Source organism: Onychostruthus taczanowskii, unplaced genomic scaffold (assembly GCF_017590055.1).
Source record: "Onychostruthus taczanowskii isolate IOZ18803 unplaced genomic scaffold, ASM1759005v1 scaffold67, whole genome shotgun sequence".
NCBI lineage: Eukaryota > Metazoa > Chordata > Aves > Passeriformes > Passeridae > Onychostruthus > Onychostruthus taczanowskii.
The window spans coordinates 408,465-434,841 of NW_024504455.1; the positions used below are offsets into that span (position 1 = coordinate 408,465).

At 53.9% G+C, this 26,377-nt stretch overlaps 1 protein-coding gene and 1 long non-coding RNA gene across 2 annotated transcripts; one reads left to right on the forward strand and one right to left on the reverse strand.

Moving 5' to 3' along the window:
* Positions 1-5,479: 5,479 nt before the first annotated feature.
* On the reverse strand, positions 5,480-15,285 carry P2RY2 (purinergic receptor P2Y2). The gene is made up of 2 exons (XM_041420881.1): positions 15,099-15,285; positions 5,480-8,618 (listed from the first exon to the last, which is right to left on the reverse strand). Exon 2 carries the CDS (start codon positions 8,612-8,614, stop codon positions 7,538-7,540), a length of 1,077 nt encoding a protein of 358 aa, XP_041276815.1. The 5' UTR covers positions 8,615-8,618; positions 15,099-15,285; the 3' UTR covers positions 5,480-7,537.
* Positions 8,625-16,461, forward strand: LOC121344698. Its single transcript, XR_005953868.1, has 3 exons — positions 8,625-14,850; positions 15,816-15,908; positions 16,018-16,461. It is a non-coding gene; the product is annotated as an uncharacterized LOC121344698 (long non-coding RNA).
* The last annotated feature ends 9,916 nt before the right edge of the window (positions 16,462-26,377 follow it).

Here is a 26,377-nt window from a genome sequence, read left to right on the forward strand (position 1 = left end):
CTGGCCTTGGACACTTCCATCCTCATCTTCTCTATTCCCTTCCCCCAAAATATATCCACCCTCAACTAAACATCAGCCTCTGGGGAGCAGAGCAACACCTTGGTGGTAAATCTTGGTGTGGAATGATTCACCCTCCTTGGACATCACCAGCTGGATCCATAGCCCCGGGCTGGGAATGTCCAGATTAATCATTGCACCACCACTGGCACGGTTTGGACCCAGACTCCTCCAAAGCAGCTCCTTTTTCGGGGGGATTCCCATCTGGATGTGGCCACCTGGGCATCTTGAGTGCCTCAAGAGGCTCCATGGGGTTCTGGAGGGCTCATCTCTGTCTTGTGGGCTCGTAGTGGGGTCTTGTGCCAACATCTCTCCCAGGGCAGGCTTTAATCACCCAAACCAAGCATCTGATGGGCCAAAGCAGGGGGGAGGAGACCCCCAAAACACCATGTGCCCCCCAAAACACCACATACCCCCAAAACAGCACGTGCCCCCATCAAGCAGGCAGCTGGAGGAGGAACCCAGAGGGGGCAGTGCTCTTCCTCCATCTATGGGCAACCAGGAGGAAGAGCAGCTGCTACAAAGCCAAATTTGCAGCACATTTCAATCCAGCTGCGTTCTGGGGATGCTCCAACAGTTACCATAACTGGGACAGAAAATGGGAAATATTTTGGTGGTGAGGGGGATTTTGACGCTTCATGGGATTGCTGGAACGTGCTTCTCTCGCTCCAGACTTTGCGCTGCCTCACATCACCAGCCAGATGCTGGAATGCAGGGATGGGTTGCAACATCTGGGAAGCATTGCCTCGGAAGGGACGATGGATTTCGAGGAAATGACCTCATCAAGTTTGGATGAGGGTCAGGACAGTGGGGTATTAATCACCACATGGAATTGGTGTCCTGGGACGGGGGCACTCACCGCTGCCCACGGCCCTGGCTTGAGGCATCATCCTCACGTCGTTTAATCCAGGCCCACGATCCCAAAGATTCCACCCTCCTGGCACTGCTGCTGCTCCCCACACCAGGAGCTGACCACAGAGGGGTCCCCCAGCCCAGACCACCCTGCTGGGGGCCCATTTGCCTGAGGAGGAGCAGATGGGAAGGCTGGGAAGCTGCTCCAGGGCTTTGGAGACTTCCCTGGCACCCTCTCGGGGCTCCTCGGATGCTGTGTTGCAGCCGCCGTGTGCCAGAGGGGTTTGGGGCTGGAATGGGAGGGCAGATGGGCTTGGAAACGCGGGCTTGGCAATGCTGACGCTGGTGACAGCGATGCCCACCCACCCACTGCCCCCAGGGAGTTATTTTTGGGTCCCAGCCCTGTGAGCTCAGCCTGGGAAGATGCTGGAGGGTGAGGCATCAAAGTATCGGCATCTTGCTGAGCACAGGGCTCCAGAAGCTATTTAGGGATGATTTGGGTCATTTAGCAACTCCCAGATGGGCTGGTTTGCCCAGGGAGAACCACAAGAGTGTGGATTCCCTGAGCACTTCCCCCTTCCTGCAGCCTTTCTGCTCGGCCCTGCAGCGTCAGGATGACACCGAAGAGCTGGACACCCCACACGAGCTCCCAGCCTGCTCTGCAGTCCCATCCCAAGGCTCATTTGGGACCAGATGGACTCGTTCCACAGGCCACGAGGGGCGTTGAACCCGCACCCTGTTTGCAAACAGGCTGTGCTGGCACCCACGTGGCGCCTTGTCCTGCTGCCAGGCTCCAAAATGCACCCAAGGCAGGGAGCAGGAGCAGGGCCAGGACCGCATCCCGCCGGGGGTGCTGGAGCTGCTCACCTGGAGAAGCTTAGGAACCACATCCCATCCTCCTGCTTCTCAGCAGAGGGGGTTTGCAGGGAGCTTCAGGGCCCAGATGAATGACTGATCAGGGGCTTGTCTGAAATAAACTCGTTCCCAAAGGCAGTGATGGTGGGGAAGCCCCACCATATACCAAGGTCCTCCCCAACGTGGGTGCCAAGTGGCCTCCACCTCCACCCATACACATCCATCCTTTCCTAAAGGTGTCCACTCAGTTTCCAACCCACTTGCCCCAGCTGAGGAAAAGGATGGCAGCATGTTAAATGAGCATCCAGGCTTCCCTTAGGGAAAGGGATGGAGCTGGAACAGCAGGTGGGAGACTGGATGATGAGTTGATGGTGACCACGCTCTTCCCCTGTCATTAAAACCACAGATCACAGGAGGAGAAACCACACAAGGGAAACTTCAAAGTGAACTGAAAACTTCCCCATTCCCTGGAAAGTCTCATGGACGAAATCAGAGCCCTGCCTGGAGTGGCTGTGAGTGCCACAATCCCAGCCTGGGGACAAGGACCCCGCTGCTGGCACATCCCCTTGGCACCAGCAGAGGACTCTGCTGCCGCAGGTTCCGTTTACTCAGATAAATTGTTTCTCCATTAAAAATCAGCCCAGGATGGATTTTGCACTGCTGGGCCCAGCATCTTCCATGTACCTCCCACCATCTGCCAAGGTCCCCCACAGGCTGAGATGACAAGGAACCCCTCACCCTTTCTTTCCAATTTCAAATTTCTTTCCAATTTCAAAGGTGGGAGCTCGGTGGTTTGAGGGCACCTCCAGGCTCCCCCAGGATTTAAGGGGGGCTGGGAATGGGGCTGTGACATTCTGCCTTTCCACAGTTAGTGACAAAAGCAGAGGTGGGAGAATCTCCTGCTCTCCCACCAGCGCATCAAAGGGGCTGAAAAACCCACCCAGGGGTTTGGGGGTGCTGCAAAAGTGGGAGCCCCCAGCGCCGAGCTGAGACCTTGCAGCTCATCTCAGGAGTGAGGAGCCACAGCCAGGAAGATTTCAGCTGGCTGGGAGGACTCATGGAATTGCTGTTCTTGTTTAAATTAGGTTTTGGGGTTTTTCTGGCTGATTTTTTTCTGAATTTTTTGCCGGTTTTTTTTTTTTTTTTTTTTTTTTTTTTTTTTTCTGAATGCTTTCCTCTGCCCTTGGGAGATCAGGCAAAAGGCTTGAGGGTTCAAACCCTTCTCTAGTCCTCAAGAAAAGTGGAAAAGTGGGGTTGTGGGCATATGTGTACATATATACAACACAGGCATGTGTGCCTACATGTGAACAATCCAGCTGCTCCCCAAAACACCCCCCAAAACGTTGGTATTTAGTCAGGGCTTAAAATTGCAGGTATTTGAGGAGAAATCATTTTTTTTAAAAGGGTTATTTTAAACTTTCAGGTTTTCATGAGCATTTATTTGTCAGAGTCTGCAAATATTGGTACTGAAGCTGTGAAAGTCTCCAAATAAACTCCTCACAAAGCTGGGTGATTGATGTGTTATTTCAAACACCCACTGGCTTGGTTTCTCCCTGAGCAACTGCTGCCTTGGCCCATCCATACCGGGAGAATTTCTGCAATAATATTGGTTTGTGGGATTTGAGAATTGCCCCTGTGTTGGAACACAGCTTTGGCCTGCTGGGTGGCCTTTGGGCCCTCACCTTCCCTCACCCATCACTCTCCCAAGCCACCTCAGGCTTGGCACGGGGGAGGTTTCTCTGGTGTCTAAAACAGATTTTGAGCTCTTGGGTGACAATTCCTTCACGTCACAATTTCCCATGAAATCCCTAGGAGCTCAACAGTGTGGCAATTTTGTCCCTGAATCAAACTGGCCAGCCAGATCAGGAATGACTTGGAGGGGCAGACAGACTTGTTCCTCTGGATAACCCAGCCCCCAAGGCAGAAAAGCAGAATAAAAATGGAGACAGGATTTGGGAAAAGAGGTGGATGCACCAAGTGTTTACAGTAACAACATGGCCTGCTGCCTGCCACTGTCCCATTAAGGGCCTGCTTCCTAGGGAGGCATGATCAGGAAGGAAAAGCTCTCCACTTGGATGCTGGGAAGGTCCAGCAGAAGTGTACATCCCTCCAGCCCATGTGGCAGATTTGTTTCCTTGGCAGGAAACCATCAGTGCTCTTAACTTTCGCTTCCTGCTCCCTGTGCTAAGGGATATTTAGAAAAAGTGGTTTGTCACCACTTGGCGTGGCCGGGTGGCTTTTTTCTTCTCGTTCCCCTGCACAACCTCTGTGCTCCCCATCAGTGGTTGTTTCTCTTCCTTAATTCTCATTCTTGGGTTTGGGTGACTCAGTGCTGGTAGGAGCTGTGCAGAGTCACTGCAGTAAAGATTTGGGAAGGATGCTCTAAATCCCAGAAGTTAAACCTACTCTGTGAACCCTTGGTCCCTGGGCATTGCCCCCAGAGAGAGACCCCCAAAACCTGGGCTGAAAACCAAGAGGGGCTTTCCAGAGCGTGCATCCTGGGATATCTAATTTAGCAATTCTGGGGCTCAGAGCTATTTCTCTGGCTTTGTGCTTTTGAGACTTTGTGGTTTGGCAGCTCTAAGGGCTGCGAAGTTCCTGAACAGAGTAAGGAAAGCAAAGCTTTCTGCCCTGGTGCAGGGGACCACGGAGGGCTTCTGTCCCACAGAGGGGTGATGAGTGACTGTGGCTGTCCCTTAAAGACATTGCTGGGGCACCAAATGCAAATTGGTTTGAAAACAGCCTCAGGATGAAAAGTGAAGGAATTCATAGAACCAGAGAGTCATGGAAACACAGAAGGGGTGGAAAGGACCTTAAAGATCATTTCACTCTAACCCCACTGCCATGGGCAGGGACACCTTGCACCAGCCCTGTCCAGCCTGGCCTTGAACACTTCCAGGGATGCACAGAGCAGTGGGTTTCCACAAAATTATATTTGCAGACATCATCCATATCCCCTGGAAGTTCCTCTTTGAGCTGCCCAGATTATTCCTGAGCAGACTGCAAGGTGATTTGCCTCCGTTTGGAATTAACACATCCATGGAGCTGAGTGTGTCCTGAGCCTTGTTTCACTGAGAGAGAAAATGAAAGTCAGGCTGGGGACAAAGGTAAATTGCAAACCAAACGAAAATTAAGTTGAAACCAAATGTATTTTTTCATGGGCACTGTGGTTAGGCTCAAGAAACCTTCTTCTGGTGTCTGCAGGGGAAGGTGAGGAGCCTCTGAGAACCAGAGGTTTCCAACATCTTGGTTTGGTGGCTTCTGAGGAGCTGGGAGAACCAGAAAAACAGAATAAGTTATATGGGATGGGAGACTAATTATTTTGAGATTTGTTAATTAATTACTTAATCTAACCATTTATTCTAGTCTTCAACAAGAGCAGCCTAGGAGAATCCACCAAGATGATGGAGACACAACCAAAAAAGGTTGGCTATTAAATTTGTCACACTCCAAGGGATTTTGTCCCCTGTGAAGCCCTGCCATGACCACAGAGCTGTCTCTGCACCTGGATTTTTCCAGAACTGGTGGCACCAGCCCCATGAAAATCTTGAATCAAGAGCGGAGATTGAATTCATTGAATTAGATGGAGATCAAGATTCACAGAGGAGTGGACAGCTGTACCTGGAGCTTAAAATATTTCCATGGCACTCAACAACCCAGTTTCTACCCCCAATACCCATTTTTTTACATACCAGAGGAGACAGCAGAGAAATGCTTGTAGTAGAAATAAACTCATTTACTATGAGAAATCTGGCTTGTTGGCATGTTACAAAAATAAAAATGTACAGTCACTGTCATAAAACTCACCTATTTTTTTTTTCTCTCTAGTATAAGTTAGTGCTTTTACAAACAAAAACAAAAACAAAAGTCTAGAGCTAGATTTCCAGCTGGTACCACTCCAACCGCGCTGCACTGGCCAGCGGGATCACCTGGGGATGAGGATCACAGAGGGACACCCCTGATGGCACCGGCAGTGCTGCCCAGGGTGGTGGCCAGCTCAGAGGCAGGTGGGATTTCCAAGCAGGACCAGAGGAGGACACTTTTGGTCTGTTTTTGTTGAATTATTCAGAGCACGGAACGTGTCCACGCTGCTTTTTGGCAAGTGTGGGAGACCGGGCAAGGCCTGGCCTGGAGTGATGTTTGTACCAGCTCAGTGCCCTGGCTGAGTTCATTTCTCCCAGCTGTTTGTCTCGCCCCACTGACTGTGCCATGACCCTCACCATCAAGCCAAGCTCCCTTCACAAGAACAAAGGAATAAAGGTGCTGCCATGGTGCAAGTCTGCTCTTAACCCAATCCTATCCCAAACACACTGGAGGGTGGCATGAACCACCCTACAGATGTCCTATTTGCCTTTGCCTCCTTCCTGTGGTTGTGACATTGTTGGCTGGGACAAGAGCTCCCCATTGTGGGTGGGACCACGGGAACTCCCAGTCAGCCCTGAATGGTCCCAGTCACCCGTGGCTGAACACACCTGGTGACATCACAGCGTGGCTTTGTCTCCACCAAACTTCACAAGAAGGAAGGGTGGGAGAAACTAAGGTCTGGGTCTAAGCCAACATCAGTGTTTGCCTAGTCCTGAAACAGAGCTTTTACAAAATGTGACTCGTCCAGTGCTGCAGCTCAAGCAATTTTCATTTTTGGGGGGAGGAATCATTTCTCCTGGCAGGGAAACCATGGATCTGGGCTCTGGGCTCTCCAACCCAACAACCACAGGAAAAAACACCAAGAGCACCTTCTGGTGAAATGTTCTGTGGACATTTTTCACAAATCCAGGCAGAATGGGGTGAAACTCAGCACTACTTGCAGCTCTTCAACTCAGGGCTTAGCGCTGGCAAATTTTGTCACCTCTGAGGGGGGACAGCAACAGGGATGTGCCAGCACTCAGCCAAGGGGATGAAACTGGTCTTTGCTGCTGGGCTGGAAACATGAATCACCAGGAAGGGGATTAAAAAAAATACATGAAGAGCTCACCTTAAATTTTAATGAGCTGTAGATGGTTATTAAAGCCAGCAGCTGGAAGCTGCAGGTTCCTGAAAGCTTTTAAAGGGTGCCTGCTGCTGTTGTGAAGCACTAATGGGTTTTTTGGAAGATGTTGGCCCCACTGGAGAAACCTACAGGGGACCTGCTCGATGGTACCAGTAAACTCCAGTGGGCTGCTACCAGTGCACTCCAGTGGGATGCAATGTCCATCAGGTTAATGGGAAGGCAGCCCTTGGACAGGAGCTGGGAATCCCATCCCTGCTCTGCCACCTTGAAGCTGGGAGAGCATTCCTGCAGGGATTCAAAGCTGTGGGAGACCCTTTCCTGCTGTGGGTGACACTTGTCCTTGACATTTGTAACAAGCTGCTCAGCAGAACTGCAGCTGCCTCTCCTCATCCACCCAAAGCCCTTCCTGCCTTGCCAAGGCACAGAGGAACTGCGGCTCCCCCTGTGCCAGGCAATCTGCAGACGGAATTCTTTAGGGGCACTTTCTGCACACGGCGTTCTTGCTTTGGAAAATGACTCGAGGCACTCAGGGCAGGATTTTTCCCCCCAGATTTGGTCACCTCAGCGTTGATCAGAGGGGCAGGCTGGGTTGCAGAGCCAGGGATCAGGGGTTCATGTGTGCAACCACAGCTGCACCTCCCTGAAAAAAATACAGCAAAACAAGCAGAGGGGCGTGTTTGACACGCTGGAGCAAGCCCAGGCACCCCAAACACCCAAAGCCTCGGGCCCCAGAGCACCCTGTCCTCCCTTCACAGCCAGGATGAACCCTTCTGCTGTGGGGCAGAGCTAGGATTTCAGATCCTTGGAGAGCGTGTCCGTGTCGCTGCTGGTTCCCAGGTGACTGTTGGGCACGATGCCCAGCGCCACCTCATTCTGAGGCTTCCATGGCACCTTGTTGCCCGCAAACTTCATAAATCGTTGCCCCGCTAAGAAATACAAAATGGGATCCAGGCAGCTGTTGGTGCTGGCCAGGGGACGAGTCACCTTGTAGGCCAAATTGATGGCATTGAGGGTCTGGCAGCTCAGGTCCCAGCTCCGGAAGGAGTAGTACAAGGTACGAGTGACGTGGAAAGGAAGAAAACAAACAATGAAGACCACCAGGACGATGATGATCATCTTCACCGACTTCTTTTTGGAGCGGGAGAGGCGGGAAATGCCCCGGGTGGGCTGGAGCAGCCGCCGGGCCATCAGGCAGTAGCAGACGATGATGATGAGGAAGGGGATGCAGAAGAGCAGCACCAGCATCACCGAGCTGTAAATGACAAACTGCCCGAAGAGCTCCTTGCTGGACGTGTCGTGGCAGGTGATGGTGTCGCCCTTGGCGCTGGTGGTGACGAAGAAGAGCACGGGGCACTGGCACGCCACGGTCACCAGCCACACCGCCACCGACACCCTGCGCGCGTGGCGCACGTGGCCCCACTGCAGCGACTTCAGCGGGAAGCAGATGCCCAGGAAGCGATGGATGCTGATGCAGAGCAGGAAGAGGATGCTGCAGTAGAGGTTGGTGTAGAAGAGGAAGCGCACGATCTTGCACAGCCCCACGCTGAAGGGCCAGTTGTCCCCCATGGCGTAGTAGTACACCAGGAGGGGCAGGGACACCACGTAGAGCGTGTCGCTTATGGCCAGGTTGAACATGTAGGTGGTGGAGGCATTCCAGGTCTTGATCCTGAAGATGAAGGCGTAGAGGGCCAGCAGGTTGAGAAAGAGCCCCACCACGCACACGATGCCGTAGGAGACGGGCAGCAGGACGTATTTGAAGTCCTCGTCAAACACGCACTTGTAGGGGTTGTCATCTGTGCCACCTGGGTCCAAGGAGCTGTTGGTGACCCTGGTCCAGGCTGGAGGAGTTGTGAGGGTCTCCATCACCCTGGGGGGAAAGCCAAGAGGCTGTAAGGACATGCAGACAATGGCTCAAGAGGGCAGCACATCACTGGCCACAGGCACCACGGCCTCGTGGTGCTGGTGACACAACTGAGCAGTCCCTGGAATGGAGGAATTGTGGTCAGGTGGATGAGGTGAGTTTTATTTCACCTCATTTTGCATTTGGAGCACAGAGGAAGAACCCAGCTGCTTTAAAGTCACCAACAAACTCCAGGCCACATGTGGGAGTCCACCTCAGAGCTCCTGCAGCCCAGTTCAATGTCCCAAACCACCCTTCCCACCAGGTTCACACAGACATTTGCTCTCCTGCATCACAGAACAGGAAAGATGCTCCACTCTGTGTTTAACCAGCCACAAGGGGTGACTCAGCTGAGCACCATTAAAAATGCATCATGCTAAATTCCAGGCAGAAAAGATTAGAAAGTGGAATTTCAGCAAGCAACCCTCGTGACTGGCCCCCATTTCAGAGGTCTTCAGCTCCTTCTGGTGGGACAAACCTCACCACACCCACAGGTCCTGTAACCAAACCTTGCCAAAAGGAGCGTGGTCTCCACCACGGGGGCTCTGCCTGGCTTGGCTGTTGATGAAGATGAGGGGTCTTTAATGGGTTTAGTGCTGGGCTGACAGTGGTCAGGTCACAATCCTGCTCCCTGGCCTTGAGCCCTGCTTGTGCAGAGCTGGTTTCTGCACGGGACTGATTAGCTGGGAGGAGAAAAATGGCCTTGAAAAGGTCTCTGCAGGCACACAGAGCCTGGCCTGTCTGTGAGGAGGGACAAGGACCCTTTTGTGCCCTGGGCTCTGCTGACACACGATCTCCGAGCGAGCCCATGGGTCAGGAATCAAATTAAAATGCATTTCCTCCCTTCCCGTAAGAGAAGCCGGATTGATGTCCCTGCTGTTCCCTGCCTTACGGGAAGCCTGTGGAAATGGGGGGTTGCAAGGAGACAAATCCAGCCCAGGAGCTCAGGGACCAGCAGCTCCTGCAGGTGAAAAGCTGTGAGGAAAGGTGCCCTTGGAATGAGTGAGTGGGATGTACCCTGACCCAAACCTCACCGGGATTTTAGGGGGAAAAAAGCAATCCCAGCCTTTTCAGGTGAAGGGCTCAGCTCTAACCTGGTGCCACCATGCTGAGGGACAGCATGGCCATGCCCTTTCTTGCAAAATAAACAACAGATCCAGAGCTATCCTGCCCCTACCTCCAACCCAGATCCTGTAGGGAAGGAGGAAAAGACAATCTCCTTGAAGCTGCCAGCCTGGGTGATGTCTCACCAAAATAAAGCACTTTGGTACTGAAAAGCACCTTGACAACTGTTTGCTGAGGGACAAGGGATGAAATGATGCTTCCAGCCCATCACAAGGGGATAACTCCAGTCCTTGCTCCGGGGACTGGATCAAACAACCTGTCCAGAAGTGCACTGACAGCATCCCTGACGATGTTTCCCCCATCCTGCTGCTTTCCCCTTGGAGCAGAGCAGGAACAGGGCTGGCTGAGGCTCACACTTCCCAAGGACAGGGGTGGAAACCACACACACACACCAGATAATCTGCAATATCTGCAAAAACCCCACTACAACTTTGGCAACCACTCTGTGATGAAAATCAGGAGCCAGCAGTGTCCTGGCCTTGGGGTTTTGCTTTTCCTGCGCTCAGCTCAGCTTTGCTCCCATCCTGCTTCCCCCGAGTCCTCAGCAGTGTGGCTGTGGGTGGAGAGGGTTAACAGAGCTCTGGCAGATGGGAAAACATTTTCCAGCTGCTGTTCTCCGCAGTTTCTTCCTTCCCTCTGAGCTTTGCAGCTCTGTGGCCAGGCAGAGAGAGGTTGCCCGCAGAGCTGGCAGCTGATGAAACGGGTTGGACAGGCCACCGTGGCCGAGGGAAGCCACACAAGATGCCCTAAAAGGCTCAGGGAAAGGTTACAGACTTCCAGAGGCTTCAGCCTGGCATGGGATTTCTCCATCTGCTTTCCCTCTCTCGCCTGCACATAACTCAGCACTGATGGGGGGAGATCACCCTGAATTCCAGCTCATCTTCCCTGAGGAAGGCTCCTGGGACCCCAGTGAGAAAACCCAGCCATCTGTAAGCCAAGGTGGGGAATCTCCTCTGGCTGCCCAGGGATGTGCCAAGCCCCTCATCTCCACCTCCAGGACAAGGAGCACGCAGTGTTTGCTGGTTGGTTTGAATGGAGCCTTGTCCTTGCTGTCGTGCTCTCCCTCCTTTTCCTTCTGGGAATGCAAAAGCCTTTATTTTTCCTCTTTTTTTCACCCTAGTTTTGCCCAGAATCCCTGGGACAAAACCTGCTGTGTGTGCCGGGCCCGTGGCTGCAGTCCACCCCGTAGCTGCATCCGCAGGGAGCGAGCTGGAGAGGCCAGGGCCAGCCAAGGCATCGAAGGCACAAGGGCTGGCAGCTGGCACTGCCCTTCGCTGTGCCCACGGGTGGCACCAATGCCAGCTGTGACACCCCGAGCCTCCGGCAGGGACGAGGGGAGGGCCAAGGCAGCCACAATCCCCGAGGATGCCAAGCAGGATAAACACTTCTGTGATCCCCAAAAGCAAAGAAAGTGCAAAAGCAAAAAATGCTTTGGTGAGAATCACCTGCATCTGCCTTGTCACTTCATCTCCCGGCCCTTTCCGAGGTCACAGTGGGAGGTTTTTTCTCTGGCATTGGATGCAGGTGACCAGGCACAGCTTTTTGGGTGCCCTCCAGCCACCCACTCAGAGTTTCCTCCATGCTGAACCACAGGTTGCAGTGGCTGGACCATCCCTGTCTCTGCAGTGTGGCCTTGGACCTGTTTATCCCATGAGCTTTTTCCCACAAAACCTCAGTGCCAGAGGATGAAGGCAGCACAGGAGGGGAGCCTGGTGATGAGAAGACCCTGGGCAGATCACTGCCCTCAAATTAAGCACCCACAGGCATGTGCACGTGAAGTCAGCATCCCAAAATGCTCCTGTAACTGTATCTGCCAGGGATATTTAGACCAGCCAGCATGGGAAAGGAGGGGGCTGTCATGGGAGAAGGTCACGGGCAGCTCAGGCATGGGCAGCACTCCACAGGGAGACCACGGGACGGGCACTGCATTTCCAAGTAAAGGCCTTCACTCCTGATTTCTGCCCCATTTTCCAGCATTCCCAGTGCCGCCCCAGCCGTGTTTCATGCTGGAATTTGCCAGGCAGCAGCGAAGTCACTGAAGACAGCAAAGCACAACCAAATCACGGCTGCGATTAATACGTTTTCACAGGGGGCTGATGAGGTTTAATTGGCCTTCCCAAATAATTAATGTGGATTAATTTCCCAGCAGGACCTCACAGAGGCAGCCCTTGGCTGTGCCACGGCTCCCATTGTTTTATGCTGGAGGCTGAAACCACGATCCCTTCACGGCATCTTCTCCCTGACTCCCTTCCAAAGGACACACGGAGGACGTGGGTGTTTCCCCTGCCCTGGTTCTGAGGCATTTAGTAGGCTCATCAAAATCCTCGCTCAGGACCAGGAACCACTCGAGACTCTGGGAAGCAAACGACCTGGAATCGTTTTTCACTGCTCTGGGGTTGTGGTTCCAGCCCTTTGTGACCAAAAGCAAACAGGCAAGGCGTTCGGGAGCTCCCGAGCCTGCTCGGAGCCGCGAGACAGGATCCGGCCGGAATCTGAGCCTGCCAAACTGCCTGCTGTCCATCTGCCCTTTCCCTTTGGATCCTTCCTGCCACGGTCACCTTCAGAGCCTTTCTCCTCCGGGCTGGCCCCGGCCACCAGTGTGGGCTGAGGACCTTCCCAGCTGTCCCAGCTCCACCATCCCCAGCGTTTCTCTCCGACAATCCCAAGGCAAAAACTCCAAAATTCTTTTCCAGGACAGGCAAGCAGCTTTAAGGAGCTTTATCCATCTCCCTGCCAGACAACATCCCTCCTTTATCCCTGCTGGGTGTGATCTACCCCTTCCTCCATCCCCAACACAGCCGGAACACCTCAATTAAACCAAAACCTTGCAAAGAATCTGTATTTCTGTTCCTACCAAAAAGCACCTTTGGAGGGCAGCTCCACTCCAGAAATGCTGCCTCAGTTTCCCCTCCTGTCAGCAGGCTGAGAAACAGCAGAGTTGAATTTGTTTTCTCCGTGAAAAATATTTTTCTGGGGGTGTTTTGGTTTCCTAGACGGTTTTTCAGTAACTTGATCCAAGCTAAAAAGGGGAGAGAAAGCCTGGAGAAATGACATAACAAGTTTAAAAGAACTTTGGAACTTTGTTTGGAGGTCAAATAAAAGGTTTTGCTTTGAGAGAAATCGCGTCTTCTGGGAATTTCTGTTTTCCCCCAAGAAACTCCCTGAATCAATCTTCCTTCCAGCTTTTGCTTCTCTGGGGGTACCAAAACCTCCTGCCTTGCTCCACACCATGGGAAATCAGTCGGGATTAACCAAACGTGTGGCTTTAAAGTGAATTAAGAAAGAATTAAAACCATCAGTGACAACGGTAATCAAGGCCACCTTCATTCAGTTGAACCTGACTCAATTCCCAGCACGGCAGGGCTCTGGGGATGGATCCTTCTGGAAGCAAACATCAACCCTGGCCAATATTTAATCCCTCCATCAACACTTCCCTTCCTGCTTCAGCAAAGTTGATGCTCCCTGCCTGTTTTTCCCTGCTGTGGGATAGGGGCAGATCCTATTTGAGCCCTCAGACTTCCAGTTTTAATTATTCCATGGGGGAAACCGAGCACTTGGATCCTTTAGGCTTCCTGGAGGTACAAGGAGGCATTTCTGTCCGGAGTTTGACTTTGCTTTTGCCCTCCATGACCTTTTGATGCCCACTGGAGGCAGGAACAGTCAGAGAGAAGAGTGTGGGACCAGTTTCTGGCCCATTTGGTAACCCTACAAGCTCCGTATGTGGGAGAAAGGACATTTCCATGGAGACCTCCCAGCCTCCTGCCCACACCAAGGGAGTCACAACCACCCTGGAAAAACCAAAGGCAGTCAGGGGGACAACCAGGATAACACAATTACCGGGCTCCACCGCCAGAAAACCCCACAGGGGGAGGACTTTGGGGGATAAATTTTTTTGCTCCACAGGCAGCATCCCGTGGAGGCAACAGGGGCTTTGCTCCATGGGTGGTTCCCAGTCAGGTTTTTAGTGGGGGCTGCTCAGCACTGGGGAGGGAGCCCGGCAGCACGCTCGGCTGCCAGAGAACTATTCGTGGCTTTGGCTTCGTGTCAACAACCCGAGATAAAAATCGCACTGGGCAGAGACAGGATAAAGTCACTCAGTGCCACGACCGTCAGAAATCCTTCTGGAGCTTTTATAACCCACTAAGCCCGGGGATGTGGCTGTGCTTCGGGGCTCAGAGCATTTTGGGGTCTCTCCCTTTGCACTGGAGCCCCTTAACCTATCAGCCACCCGTTGCTTGAGGGAAAACAAGAGGAATTTGGTGGTCATGAAACAGCCAATTTTGGCAGCAGTGATCACAAGCTAGGGCCACCATCCCCCAGTGCTGGTGGCCCCCCAGAGCTGGGTTTGCTGCTCCTCACCTCGTGTACAGGAAGGCAGTGGGTTGCCAAATGGCTTTTGCAATAAACTGATAAGAAAAACTGGAACAGAAGGAGAAATGAGATGTTTTGCCCCTAAAGTTGTTCCTGCAGTGATGTCAGCCAGTGCCCAGCCCAGGGAAGAAGAGTGCTTTGGGTGTTAGGAGGTGCTAGAAGGAGTCAAAAAGTTTGAAATGAGAGTATCGCCATTGCAGTGTAAATTAAAACACTCCCAAAGAAATTACACAGGGAGCCCAACATGCAAAGAGGTGGAAAAACACGCGCAGCAGAGCAGGGAGTCAGCTCCATGGTTTAACCTGAGCTGCGTGCAGGAAATCACAGACCAACAGCGAGGGAACTCCCCAGGGAAGGGAGAAACCGAGCAGCAAAGACATTATTGTGAATTAAGGCATTAAATACCCAACAATTCAGGCGAAGAGGAGCAAAAGGAGCAGGAGGCTTCCCTGCCTGCCCAGCCTGAACCATTTGTGCCAGCACCCTCCCATGCCAGCGACTCCCGGCCGGCTGCGGGTGCCACTGCCCCGTCTTGGGGCACTTCGGGGCTTTTTAGCGGCAGCATGCGGCAGAGAGGGGGACAGCAGGAGCGTCGGGCTTCGGCTCTGTCCGCGCAGTGCCCCACTCCCTGCTCTGGGTGCGCGGGGACGCTGTGTCACCCGTGTCACCCAGACAGCAACAAGTGCCACCACCAGCTCCGCGAGTACGTGCGTGTGTCTGTGTGTCCGTCCGTGCGTTCGGGGCTGTCTGTGTGTCCCGCCCGTGTGTGTCCCACCCGTGCGTGTCCCCCATCCATGTGTGTGCGTGTCCCCTCCACCCCGTGCGTGTCCCCACTCCCACCTTTCTTGTCGTGAGCAGGACACGCACCCCCACATCCCCCCATGATCCATGATCCCCCCCATGTCCCCTCCATGTCTCCCCGTGGTCCCCGCTCGCTGCGGCCGCGCTCACCGGGCGATGCCGAGCCTGGGGCTCCGTGCCGGGGGTCGTGCCGGGGGTTCAGCGCCGATCGCCCCGCTCAGGAGGCCGTGCCATGCCCGGCTTCGTTCCTTCCCCCACTCCCGGTGCCGCTCCGGTGCCGCCGCCGCGTGTGAGCCGGGCCGGGGCGGGCGCGGGGCTGCACCGCCCTCCCGGCGCTGGGAACGGGGCTGGAACGGGGCAGGACCGGGGCCAGAGCTGCCCCGCCCGGGAACGGGACCGCCCCTTCCCCCGGGGACGGGACGGGAGCTCTCCTCCCTGGACGGGAACGTGCGTGGGATCGCGCTGGGGTCGGGACAGGAGTGCGGCCGCCCCCTCTGTTTCTCCCTCCGGGGTGGCACTGTGGATGGGATCGGGATTAGGGCTAGGGCAGGATCCCCCCATACTTCCTCTCCTGGAGGTGGGAGTATGGATGGGATTGGGGCTGGGCACTGACCGCTCTGCCCTTTCTCCCCTGGGAATGGGACCGGGATTAGGGCTGGGACAGGAGACCTCCCCCACCCTGCAGAAGTGGGAGCATGGATGGCATCAGAATTGGGACTGACATTGCAGACAGGTGATTGCTCCCCGAATCCTCCTCCGGGGATGGGGCCGGAGTTAGGACAAGGACAGGACCCCTGCCACCTCTCTGCCCCTGGAATGGGACCATGGAGGGACTGGAGCTGGGACTGAGACCAGACTCACTTCCAGGGCTGCTGGGACCAAGACTGATGGCAGAACTGGGATGTTGGGACTTTTCATCATTGGTGGATCCAGGAGGACACAGCTGAAGGTTTGCTGGAGGTTTGCTCCTTGCTGTATCCCTTTGCCCTGCTGTCCCCACAGAGGACACAGCCTCCCGGGAAGCTGAGCAGGGCAAAGCAGCATCTTCACACCCTGCCCTCTCCCACAGGTGGCTGCTGCCCTGGGGAAGCAGCGGCCAGGTCCAGCCCAACCTTCCTCCTTCACCTGGGTGAGAAACCTTGGGATTTGTGGGGCTGGAGGAACAGGCACAGCCCCACGGGACCACGTGCAGGTGGCCCAGTTGTTTTCCACCGCCGCGAGCCCCGGTGTTCCCCCGAGTATTCCCCATCTGTGTCCCTGGGTGACAGCCAGATCCTCCTTCCCCAGCTGGAGCTGATTTCATCTGGGGGTCCCTGGGCCTCCTGGCTGTGGCTGGGGGGCCATGAAGCCCCTGATGGAGGAGGGGAAGGACACCAATGGCATCTATTATTCAACAGCAGAAAGTGGCAGCTGGCTAAGGAGGCATTTAGAGGATATGAACTCCTGGCATGGACACAGTGCTGCAGAGATTTTGCTCACGGACCTCCATGCCAGAAAAGAGCAAAAAAATATATTCCTGTTTCCTTCTTCTGATGTAATTTGTTTGAGGAGGGAAAACAATACATCACATCACAGCTATTTGGGGCTGATAAGGGAGGAAGGACAGGCTTGCTGCTTGCCCAGAGCTGCTGAGTGAGGCTCAGCTGGGTGAAGCTGCTCACCCTGGGTGCTGAGTCCAGCCCATCCCTCCTGGATTTGGAAGCACTTCTTGGGCAAATGTTGGGTTCACAGCACCTTGGTTTCATCCTCCAAATCCTTCACCCTCCCAAGGAGGGATGACGTGCAGAGGTGATGGATGATGTCCAGGGAGTTGTGGCTGTCCTTGCAGGAGCTGTGACCCCATCAGCAGCCCTTGCCTGGCACCATCTCCCCCAGCCTGGTCCTCCAAGGTCGGAACACCTGCACTCTTCCTCTGCAGGATAAAGCCAAACAACTAAAAACCAAGAGGCAGGCGCCTTCCTCATCTCCAGGGGTGATTAATTGTGGCCAGGCCGGCTGCGAGGGCTGCTTGGCAGCTCGGTGCCTCAGCAGGCCAGAGGAGATGTTTTTCTAAAAGCTTCTTTGGAGTGGGGAAGTGTCCCCTGGAGAGCCCTCTTCCCATCAGACCTTTCCCAAGCCTGGTTGACGTCCCAGCAGCTTCCAGCAAGCAGGAGCTTCCCATCTTCACTGCTGGAAAAACCTTTCCTTGCCCTTCTTTTGCCTTTTCTCCTCTGGTTTGGGTGTGAGGGAGATGGAAGGAGGTGTGAGGAAGGTTAGGGTCTCAACCCTAACCCGCCTTGCTCATTTCTGTCCTGCACCTATCACCCGGGGCACCCAAAACCAGAGCCTCCCTCGCCCCAAATCTCCACTTCCCAGCTCCACAGCAGCCCAAGGAGGAGGCAGATGTTTTAAATCCTGTTGAAAAGCCAGTGATTTGTGCAGCTGCAGTGCAGAAGACAGAGGCAATACCCAGCGAGCCGGCCTGGAAAGCAAACCCACGTTTCCCTTCACCGCTTCATTTTTCAACCATTCTGGCAGCCCGGCAGGTTTCTAAGACACTTTCAAAACATTCCCGTGTTGACTAGCAGGCAGGAATGTGATACAGGAATGGGTGGACCGGGAAGGTCAGGCTGGCCACAGCAGAGCCTGCGCTGCACCCATGGGTGCAGCTCACACACACAGGGACACCGGCAGGGGTGCTGGAGACAAGCTGCCATGTATCAAATCTCTCTTTTTTGCCCTTTATTTTGTTTTTAAAACCTTAGGTGCAGCAAGTAAGTCAGTTTGGGTGTGTTGGGCTGAGCCTGCAGCCCTGCCCTGTGTGACTGGGCTTGCAGGAGGGACAGCCCATGGGAGCAGATGTGACTTTGCAGCTTCCCAGGATGCCTGGATTCTCCCTCCAGGATGTTCAGGACCACCATCAGCTTTCAAGGGGCGGGAAAAGCCAAGGCAGCTGGAGAAGGAAACCTGTGCTCATGGTGCCCTTGGGGTGTGCTGGAGATGAGGTCAGGTGGGGCTGGAGAGAGACACGGGAGCACCTTCCCAGCAGCCAAACAGGGTGGGTTGGTTGCAGGTGGGAGCTGGGGCTGGAAAACACAGAGTCCTGGAATTATCAGGGTTGGAAAAGCCCTCTAGGATCATGGAGTCCAACTGTTAACCCAGCACTGCTGTGTTCACCCCTAAACCACGTCCCCAAGTGCCAATCCACATGCTTGAGCAGTTCCAGGGACTGTGACTCCACCAGTTCCCTGTTCCAATGCCTGACCACCCTTTCAGTCAAGGAACCTTTCTGAATATCCACTCTAAACCTGCCCAGTGTAACCTGAGATCTGGACCAGGAGCCAGTCCCTCTCTGTCCATCCCTCATCCTCGCAGCTCTGGGGGAGCCCTCTGGGGCTGCAGCACCCAGGAGGTGGTGCTGGCTGGGTGCTGGGCACAGGGAGACACTTTCCTCCCCTTTCCACCCTTTTCCTACTAATCCCTTGAACAGGAACTGACCAATGGACCCAGACAGGGCGCAGGGGACCTTTGCTGTCTCCGTGGGGAAGAGGGATTTGGAGAAGACCCGAGATGTGGGGCCCTCTGGGGTAAGCAGCTGCAGGCAGCGAGCCTTGAGCCCATTTCTTCAGTGCAGGGAGGGCTTTGCTCTGTGGCTGTGGCCATCTGGGTGTGGATTTTCTCTTCTCCACCAGCGGTTGGGGATTTTTATTTTAGCCCAGCTTTCGTTTCCTCCCCACTGAGCACGTGTGATGTCCCTCCCCTCCTCCTCCTCACCATCAGGAGGGTGATGGAGGTGCCACTCACTTTTCCTCCCAGCTCCTGCATAACCCAGGTTTTTTGGAGGGGTTTTCAGACTCCAAGAGCATTTCCCCCCCTGAGGATGATGCTTGCAAAGAGGGGTAGGGATACTGCCCCGACCCCCCAGGCAGCAGGAGCTGCCTGCCAGGCCCTAAACACAAGCATCCTGTTGTGGCCAAAAGTGTTTGTGCTTTTAGAAAGACCACAAATAAATAAACCACCTCACACCAGGGCAGGTGTGTTAAAATAAACCCATAGGCTTGGGCTGTGTGTGCTGTGGGTTCCCAGATTTGGTTCTGCTCTGCAACATGTGCAGGGAGAGAGAGGGGGGGGGTGGGGTTCACAAAAAAATCACAAAACTCAACGAGGACAGCTCTGGCAGGGTCATTCCTGCTTCTGCTGGCCCCATTGATGGCTTTCTTAGGAGCAGAGATGCTGAGTTTTCTGCCAGATTTCATGACACTTCCTCTTCCTCTGGGACTGCCTCGAAAATAGTAAATAAGACAGATTTATTTAAAAAAAAAGCCAACAAACTCATTCAAGGTTTTTTTCAAGAGGGTTTGAGCAAGTTGCCAACAGCAGGAGCTGCTGGAAGAGGTGTCCTGGAGGACAGAACTTGGTGCTGGAGGAGGTTTTGCACTGATCCTGGCATTCAATAACACAAATAAACACGTCCTCAAACCAAATTCTCCTAAAACCAGCAGCAGAGATGCATCCACGTAATGGTCCCAGCCTAAAATAGTGCTGGGGGCTCCTGAAAAAGGCTCCTTTCTCTTCATTTCTCTATTTGCAGAGCTGCTGAGGAGCTGTGCAGGAGTGGCCCCTGCTGTGCCTGGGCCCCTGGCAGCAGCTTGGGATTCAGTGGGCATGGGCAGTTGGATTGTGGGGTCCAATCATCCCCAAATTTTGTGGCTGACCCACCAGCAGCTCGGCCTGGGGGTCAAACAGAGCCTGGCACCAGGATGGATTAACTCCAGCTGGAGCTTGGTTCAAGGCATGGACTGGCAGGGCCCCCGTGGCACCCCTTGTCTCCCATTTTTCACCTGATCCTCGTGAAATCCACAGCAAAGAAAAGCCCCAGAGAGGCTCAGGAGCAAGCTCCCATTGGTGCTGGAGAAGAAGCCATTTCCCAGTAGTTTTGTTGGTCATTATTTTTGCTCTCAGCTCCCAGCAGTGAGACCATGGAGAGCAGCACGAGGTCCCACCCTGGAACCTCTTTGTTTAAAAAAAACAAAACACAAACTTGTTCTCACTGCGGGACTTTTGAAATCACTTCCTTCCCCTTCTGCTCCACAACAACCTTTGTGTCCTCAGGGAGATTCCCCCAGAGACACCCCCAGGGATGGCCCTGGACCCCAGAAAGCCGCTGCTCCCTGGGGGTGCCACACAAGGGGGGTGATCCTTATCTAGCTCAGCCCAGGAAACAGGAGGTTTGCTCAGCCACAGTGAGTCCAGCCCCTGCCTGGAGCCCCCTTGGAGATGTCCCTCTAAATTGCATTCAGATAAATTTTATTTGAGATTCACTTCAAATGAGCCCAAGCTGATCATGGGGGGGTTTGAGGGATGGGTGGGGATGGGGAGGGCACCATTACAACTTCCCAGTGTCCCAGAAAACCTCCTGGGTGACCCATCCTGCTGCCTGCCCTTTGGGAGATGTCCTCCTACACTCAGGTCATCCTTTAGCAGCTTCCCCATGGATACAAAACCTGCTGGAAGAAAACCAGCGTTAGATCTGCTTTGACTGTCAATAAAAATAGTGAATCATAGAGGCTGGAAAAGTCCTTAAAGATCATCAGGTACAACCATTCCTCAGCACTGCCAAGGCCACCACTGCCCCATGTCCCCAAGTGCCACATCCACTCGGCTTTAAATCCCTCCAGGGATGGGAACTCCAGCACTGCCTTGGGCAGGAAAACCTCCCTGCAGAGGATGGATGCAATTCAGCTTCTCCATTTTAAAACCCCCTCCATCATAATTTATTCTAAAATCGCATTTTCCAGTATTTTTTTATCATTTAACACACCAATTAAACCCAAATTGGGCTGAGGAGTGCAGAGTTCTGTGCCAACCCCTGCTTTCCTGGCTGGAGCAAAGGTGGGAAATTGTGTCCACCTGGATTTGCCCCAGCCCAAAAAGAGAGCCCATCCCTGAGGCTCGTTCCCAGCTGGAGTCCTTGTCAGGAGGCCAATATTGTTATCTAGGGCCTGGCTGGTGTTTCTCCTTTGGCCCTTTGCCACTGCAGTTAAAATATCTCTCCCACCACTCCCAGCATGTAAAGGTCACGTTCCAGAGATTAATCCGGAGTCTCCCAGGCCGCCTCCTTGGCTCGGGATCCCTGCTGGGACAGACAGCCTCGGGATGCTGGGCGTGCACTCCCAGGGCTGGAGATCCCCTGGCCAGGAGTGGGCCTGTCACCAGCACCAGCTCCAAGGTCCCCAGGAGCTGCACATGGAGCTATGGACAATTCTGAACTAACCAGAAGCCAGTTCCCCCATCTCAAACGGTTAACTCCATGCAAATCTGCTCCCAGCCCTCAGCCAAGCAGTCCTGGGAAGTCCAAGTTTGCAAAACAAGCTTTGGAGGCATCCAAAGTTTGTTTGACAGGTCTTACAGCTGGTCCTGCACTTGGTTTTTGTCCAAACAAGTCCTGGAATGATAAGAAAGGGTTTCCAAGTTAAATACGAGAGGAGAGTGATGGAGTGCTTAATGAAATCAGAGAGACTCTCTCTAAATGAAGGGATAAGTTGTGCCTAAGGAGCAGAGGATGTGTGGGCAAGGAGAGAGGGAAGGGGAACAGAAATTCCATGATCCCCAGGGAAAGAGGAGTGGACAGTCTGTGGCCCAGGAGATGGGAAGGACAGTGGGACCTCTGCAGAGACAAACCTTCACACCAGCATCATTTTCCCAGCTGGATGGACCAAACCTGCAGCATCCAAATGTGCAGGAGCAGCTCAGGACAACACAAGGCTTCCTACCCCAAATCTCCCAGCGCTGCTCCTGGTGTCAACAGGGCTTTTCCAGAGAGGTGATGGTGGTGCTCCCTGGAATTGCTGCCTTCGTTCTCTTCTCGTGATGAGGAGACATCTTTGGGGAAGTCTTGGTTATCCTGGCAGCACTGCTGGCATGGCCACCACTGACATTCCAGGCTGAGGATAAGGGAAAACCGTTGCACCAGAAGCAGCTTGTGCGACCTCTGTCCTGGGGGCTTTTGGAGACCCAGCTGGATAAAGCCCAGCCTAACCTGGTCTGACCCCGAGCTGCCCCTACCATGACCAGGAGGTTGGACTGAGATTCCTGAGGTCCTTTCCAGCCCAACTTGTCTGTCCTACTCTGATCCAAGGGTCCCAAACAACAATGGAGCAGCATCACGACCTGGTCTCCTGCGGCTCCACTGCCCTGAGCTGTGATCTCTGTCACAGACTGGGGGAGTCATGGGGAGTTTTACTGAGGCCAGCAGAAAGTCAGATCCCTTTCTTCTGGCTTCCACAAAAACTTCCATGAAATCCACTATGTCTGGGCTCCGAACCTTCCAGCTGGTGACATTTAATGACACTCACCTCGGGCTGGTAGCTGTCATTAAAACTGAACCATGCAGCACCAAGAGAGTCTCACTGTCACTGGGATCTACCTCTTCCTGCTTAGGAAACCCCGTGAGGAAGACCCTTCCCTTAGCTAAGAGCCTGCAGGTGTTTCCTGATGATTCCAGGCGTGGGGACTGTCCAAGCTGTCCCTTTCAATGAGTCAGACGTGGGGTGTCCACGGCAAAGTTTTGGAGCCACAGATGGAACCCTCAGGGCTCTGTGATTTTTGGAACAAACAGATCATCTGATAAGAAAACCCCAGGCAGAGATCATTTCGGGAGCAGGTATTTCCAAGGGAAGTGGATGGAGATTTCTCTCCAGATAGATAACCACCAGGGAGAGGGATTGCCTCCAGCTTACACAGGAGTGAGTCACTCACCTTCCTGTGGCAGCATTGGCACTCCATGCACTGCTCCCTTGTCAGGAGGCCACTATTTTGGGACACAATGCTACAATTCTCTGCTCCTTCCCGTGTCCCTCAGGGCCAGCAGCGTGGGCTGGGGCATCCCCAGCACAGTGGTGACCCTCCCCACCACCCTGGCTCTGTGATTCCTGCCCCACCGCGGCTGTGGAGCCATGGCAGCAGCTGGGAGCAGGGGGAATTTGGGCAGCTCTGGGCAAGGCTCAGTCCTGGTGCTGACCAGGACACAGGGAATGGCTTCCCACTGCCAGAGGGCAGGGTTAGATGGGATATTGAGAAGGATTTTTTCCCTGTGAGGGTGGGCAGGCCCTGGCACAGGGTGCCCAGAGCAGTTGTGGCTGCCCCTGGATTCCTGGCAGTGGCCAAGGCCAGGCTTGGAGCAGCCTGGGATGGTGGAAGGTGTCCCTGCCCTCTGGCAGACAGAGGATAAAGTGAGGCAGAGGACACAGGGCAGGACTGTGGGACCAGCATCCACAGGAACTGGGGCATGGGCTCTGCACCACATCCTGGCCTCCTCAGAATAACTGAGGCTGGGGGGTCTCTGCTCCAAGCCTGACCTTCAGTGAGGTCAGGTTTTGTCAAGGACAGGCATGACTGCCTCCAAGGATGGAGATTTTCCTACTCCCCAGTGGGACCTCCCAGCTCCTCCATCAGCCTCTCCCAACCCAGCCATGCTCCCCAAGCTTGTTCTGCTCCCAAACTCCCTGAGCATTCCCATTCCATCATGCAGGTGGTTAGAGGAGTGATGGAGGCTGTCCAAAGAGATGTTGAGCCTGTCCTGGCCCTCCAGAACTCCCTGGAGCGTGCAGGAGAGGATGTCCTGCAGTGGGACATGACACATGTGGGATCAAGAGCACACAGCCAGCATTGGGTTAACCCTTCACATCCCTTCTCCTCTGGCTGTCCTGCTGTTGGAGGAAGCACTTAGGCCATGTCCCTGTACCTCCCAATGACATCCTGATGTCACCTGGTGTCCCCAGGATGCCAGTGAGGAGTGAGCAGACCCTTGGGGAGGAGTGGGATGAGGGGATGCCACAGAGGGCTGACAGAAACATGGGTAAAGCAGGTTGCTCCAAGGGACAGCTACCCCTGGGAAATGCCTTTTGTCATGGGAGAAGGGATGCTCAGAAGACAAAAAATGTTCTCACATCCTGGCAAGGGCAACCTGCACTCCCAGGCAGGGCTTCCTTCCCAACCTGGGCTGCCGAATCCATCTCACCTGGGGCACGGAGGTGCTCTGTGTCAACAAAGTTCATCTCAGCTTGTGCAGGAGCAGAGTTCCCACGTCCTGCGTGCCCTGATGTGCGCTCCAGCTGCTCTCCCAGGGCTGGGAGGGGAGCAGGGGGCTGCCCAGGGCGTTCCCAGCTCAGAGGGTTCCGCGTGGCGTCGCGTTCCGGGACACGCCACGGCCGGCAGCCAAGCGTGGCACAGCAGGTGACTCAGAGGAGCTCTGCAGCCTGGCCAGCCCTGCCTGGCATTTCTGGGAGTCTGGGCATGTCGAGCAGCAAACACGGGCAGCGCAGTGTGCCTGCCAAGTCGGCAGCAGCAAGGGTGGAAAATCCTAATTTTGCACGGTTTAGGTCCATCCAGGGCAGGCCTGGGAGATGTGGGGCTGGGGTGGAGCAGTTTTGCTGGCCAAATCATGGGATCATGGAATGGTTTGGGTGGGAAAGAACCTCAAAGATCATCCAGTGCCACCCCCTGCCATGGGCAGGGACAGCTTCCACTATCCCAGGTTGCTCCAAGCCCAACCAGCCTGACCTTGGGCACTTCCATGGATCCAGGGGCAGCCACAGCTTCGCTGGGCCTGCCCACCCTCACAGGGAGCAATTCCTTCTCAATATCCCAGTTAACTCTGCTCTCTGGCAGTGGGAAGCCATTCCCTGTGTCCTGTCCCTCCAGGCCTTTGTCCCTCTCCAGCTCTCCTGGAGCCCCTTTAGGCACTGGAAGGGGCTCTGAGCTCTCCCCAGGACCTTTTCCTCTCCAAATTGAACAGCCTGGCTCCAGAGCCCTTTTCCTGAGCTTTCTTAAGCCACACATTCCCAGATAGGCATCTTCTCTCTGTAGGGCTAGTATAAAGCTTAACCAAGCTCATGTTTATGCCTCAAAGTGCTGGGACTTTCCAGATTTAAGATCTGCATTTGTGGATGGGCAAAGCAAATGGATTAAGTATTTCATGGAGTTAAAAGCCAGCACAAATTCTTGTTTCATTTCCCCTGTGACTCAGAGATGAACACTCACTCCCTGGCACGGCTCTCGTGTTTGCCACTGCTCCCCATCAGCTGTTCCTGGGGGAAAAGAACCTTTCCCAGGGCAGGAGCAATGCCCTCAAAGCAGGAAAAGCAATTTTGTCTGGAAAATCACAGGTCTTCATAGTGGAAAGGGGCTGGTTTTGTGTAGGTGATGCATAAGCCCAGCTGCCAGCTCAGCTGAGCCCAGGGTTTTTTAGAATCACAGAACCATTAATGTTGGGAATATCTTCTAAGGTCATTGTGCCAACCATTCACCCTGACCCTCTGTGTTCACCACTAAACTGTGTGCCCACGTGCCCTAATTCTGTGCTGATAATCCACTAGGGTTGAACAAACTCAAATTTGGGAGGGCAACATGAGGCTCTTCTCTGCCTTTTGATGAGAAACCTGAGATACACTGAATTTGTATCTGTAAGGGGTTTGTTGCTGCTTTCTGGAGCTCAGGCTGAAAACAGTAATCCAAGCTCATAGGAAACTCAAACCACGCAGTAGATCTCCATTTTTTACATTGGGATATTAAATTAGGGGATTGCTTGTTGTTAAAATGCTTTGATTGGTAATTACAGCCATAATGCTCCAGGAGAATAAAAATCTCTGGGGCCCTTTCTTATTCTCTTTCACATTTTGGGCTTTTCACCTCTCAAAGCCTCACCCTCCAAATAACATCATTTCACTGGCACAAACAAGCAGCAGAAGAGGCAAACTGGCAGCAGTGGGGTTGATCTCTGTGCCTTTGCTCATTTGCAGCAGGGATGAACCACTTGTGCCCCCAGGATGGAGCTTTGTGGTCACCTTGCTTCAGCGAGCAGGATGCTGCAGCCCAGAGCATTATCTCTGGGAAACAGAGAGGAATAGGAATTAAATCAGCTGGAGACACATCAGCACATTGCTCCCACCACTTCTCCTTCATTCAGGAAGTCTTGGTTCCCCTTTGTGTGTGAAGATCCAGCTCTAAACCCACGTTTCTCCCACACCCACCCTCTGGACAGAACATGCCAGGTCACGCACAGAATGGGCAAAAAAGTGCTGAAATTGGCTTATGCCACACTTTCAGCTCCGTGCCCAGTTTCACTTCCTTCCTAGCCTTGGCAGAGATGGGTAACTCCAAGATCTCCATGGCTGGTGACCTCTAAGGCCACATATTCCTCTCCTTCTGTCTGCATCAAGGAGCTTCCTCCTCATCCAGGTCCAGCCTCCTTACAAAAGGAGATTTCTTAGGAGCTTCCTCTCTTTCCTTTAAAGACACCCAGTGTCAGGGAAGACTTGACAGAGACACCTTTTGTTTGGAAAAGGTGCTGGGAAAAGGGAATCCACGTAGGATTTTTCCTTTTTCTTCACCATGAGGGTGGTGAGGCCCTGGCACAGGTTTTCCAGAGAAGCTGTGCCTGCCCCAGGATC

What these genes read in the sequence shown, in the direction of transcription:
- P2RY2 (XM_041420881.1), bottom strand. Translation starts at nt 8,614, where the DNA reads ATGGAGACCCTCACAACTCCTCCAGCCTGGACCAGGGTCACCAACAGC.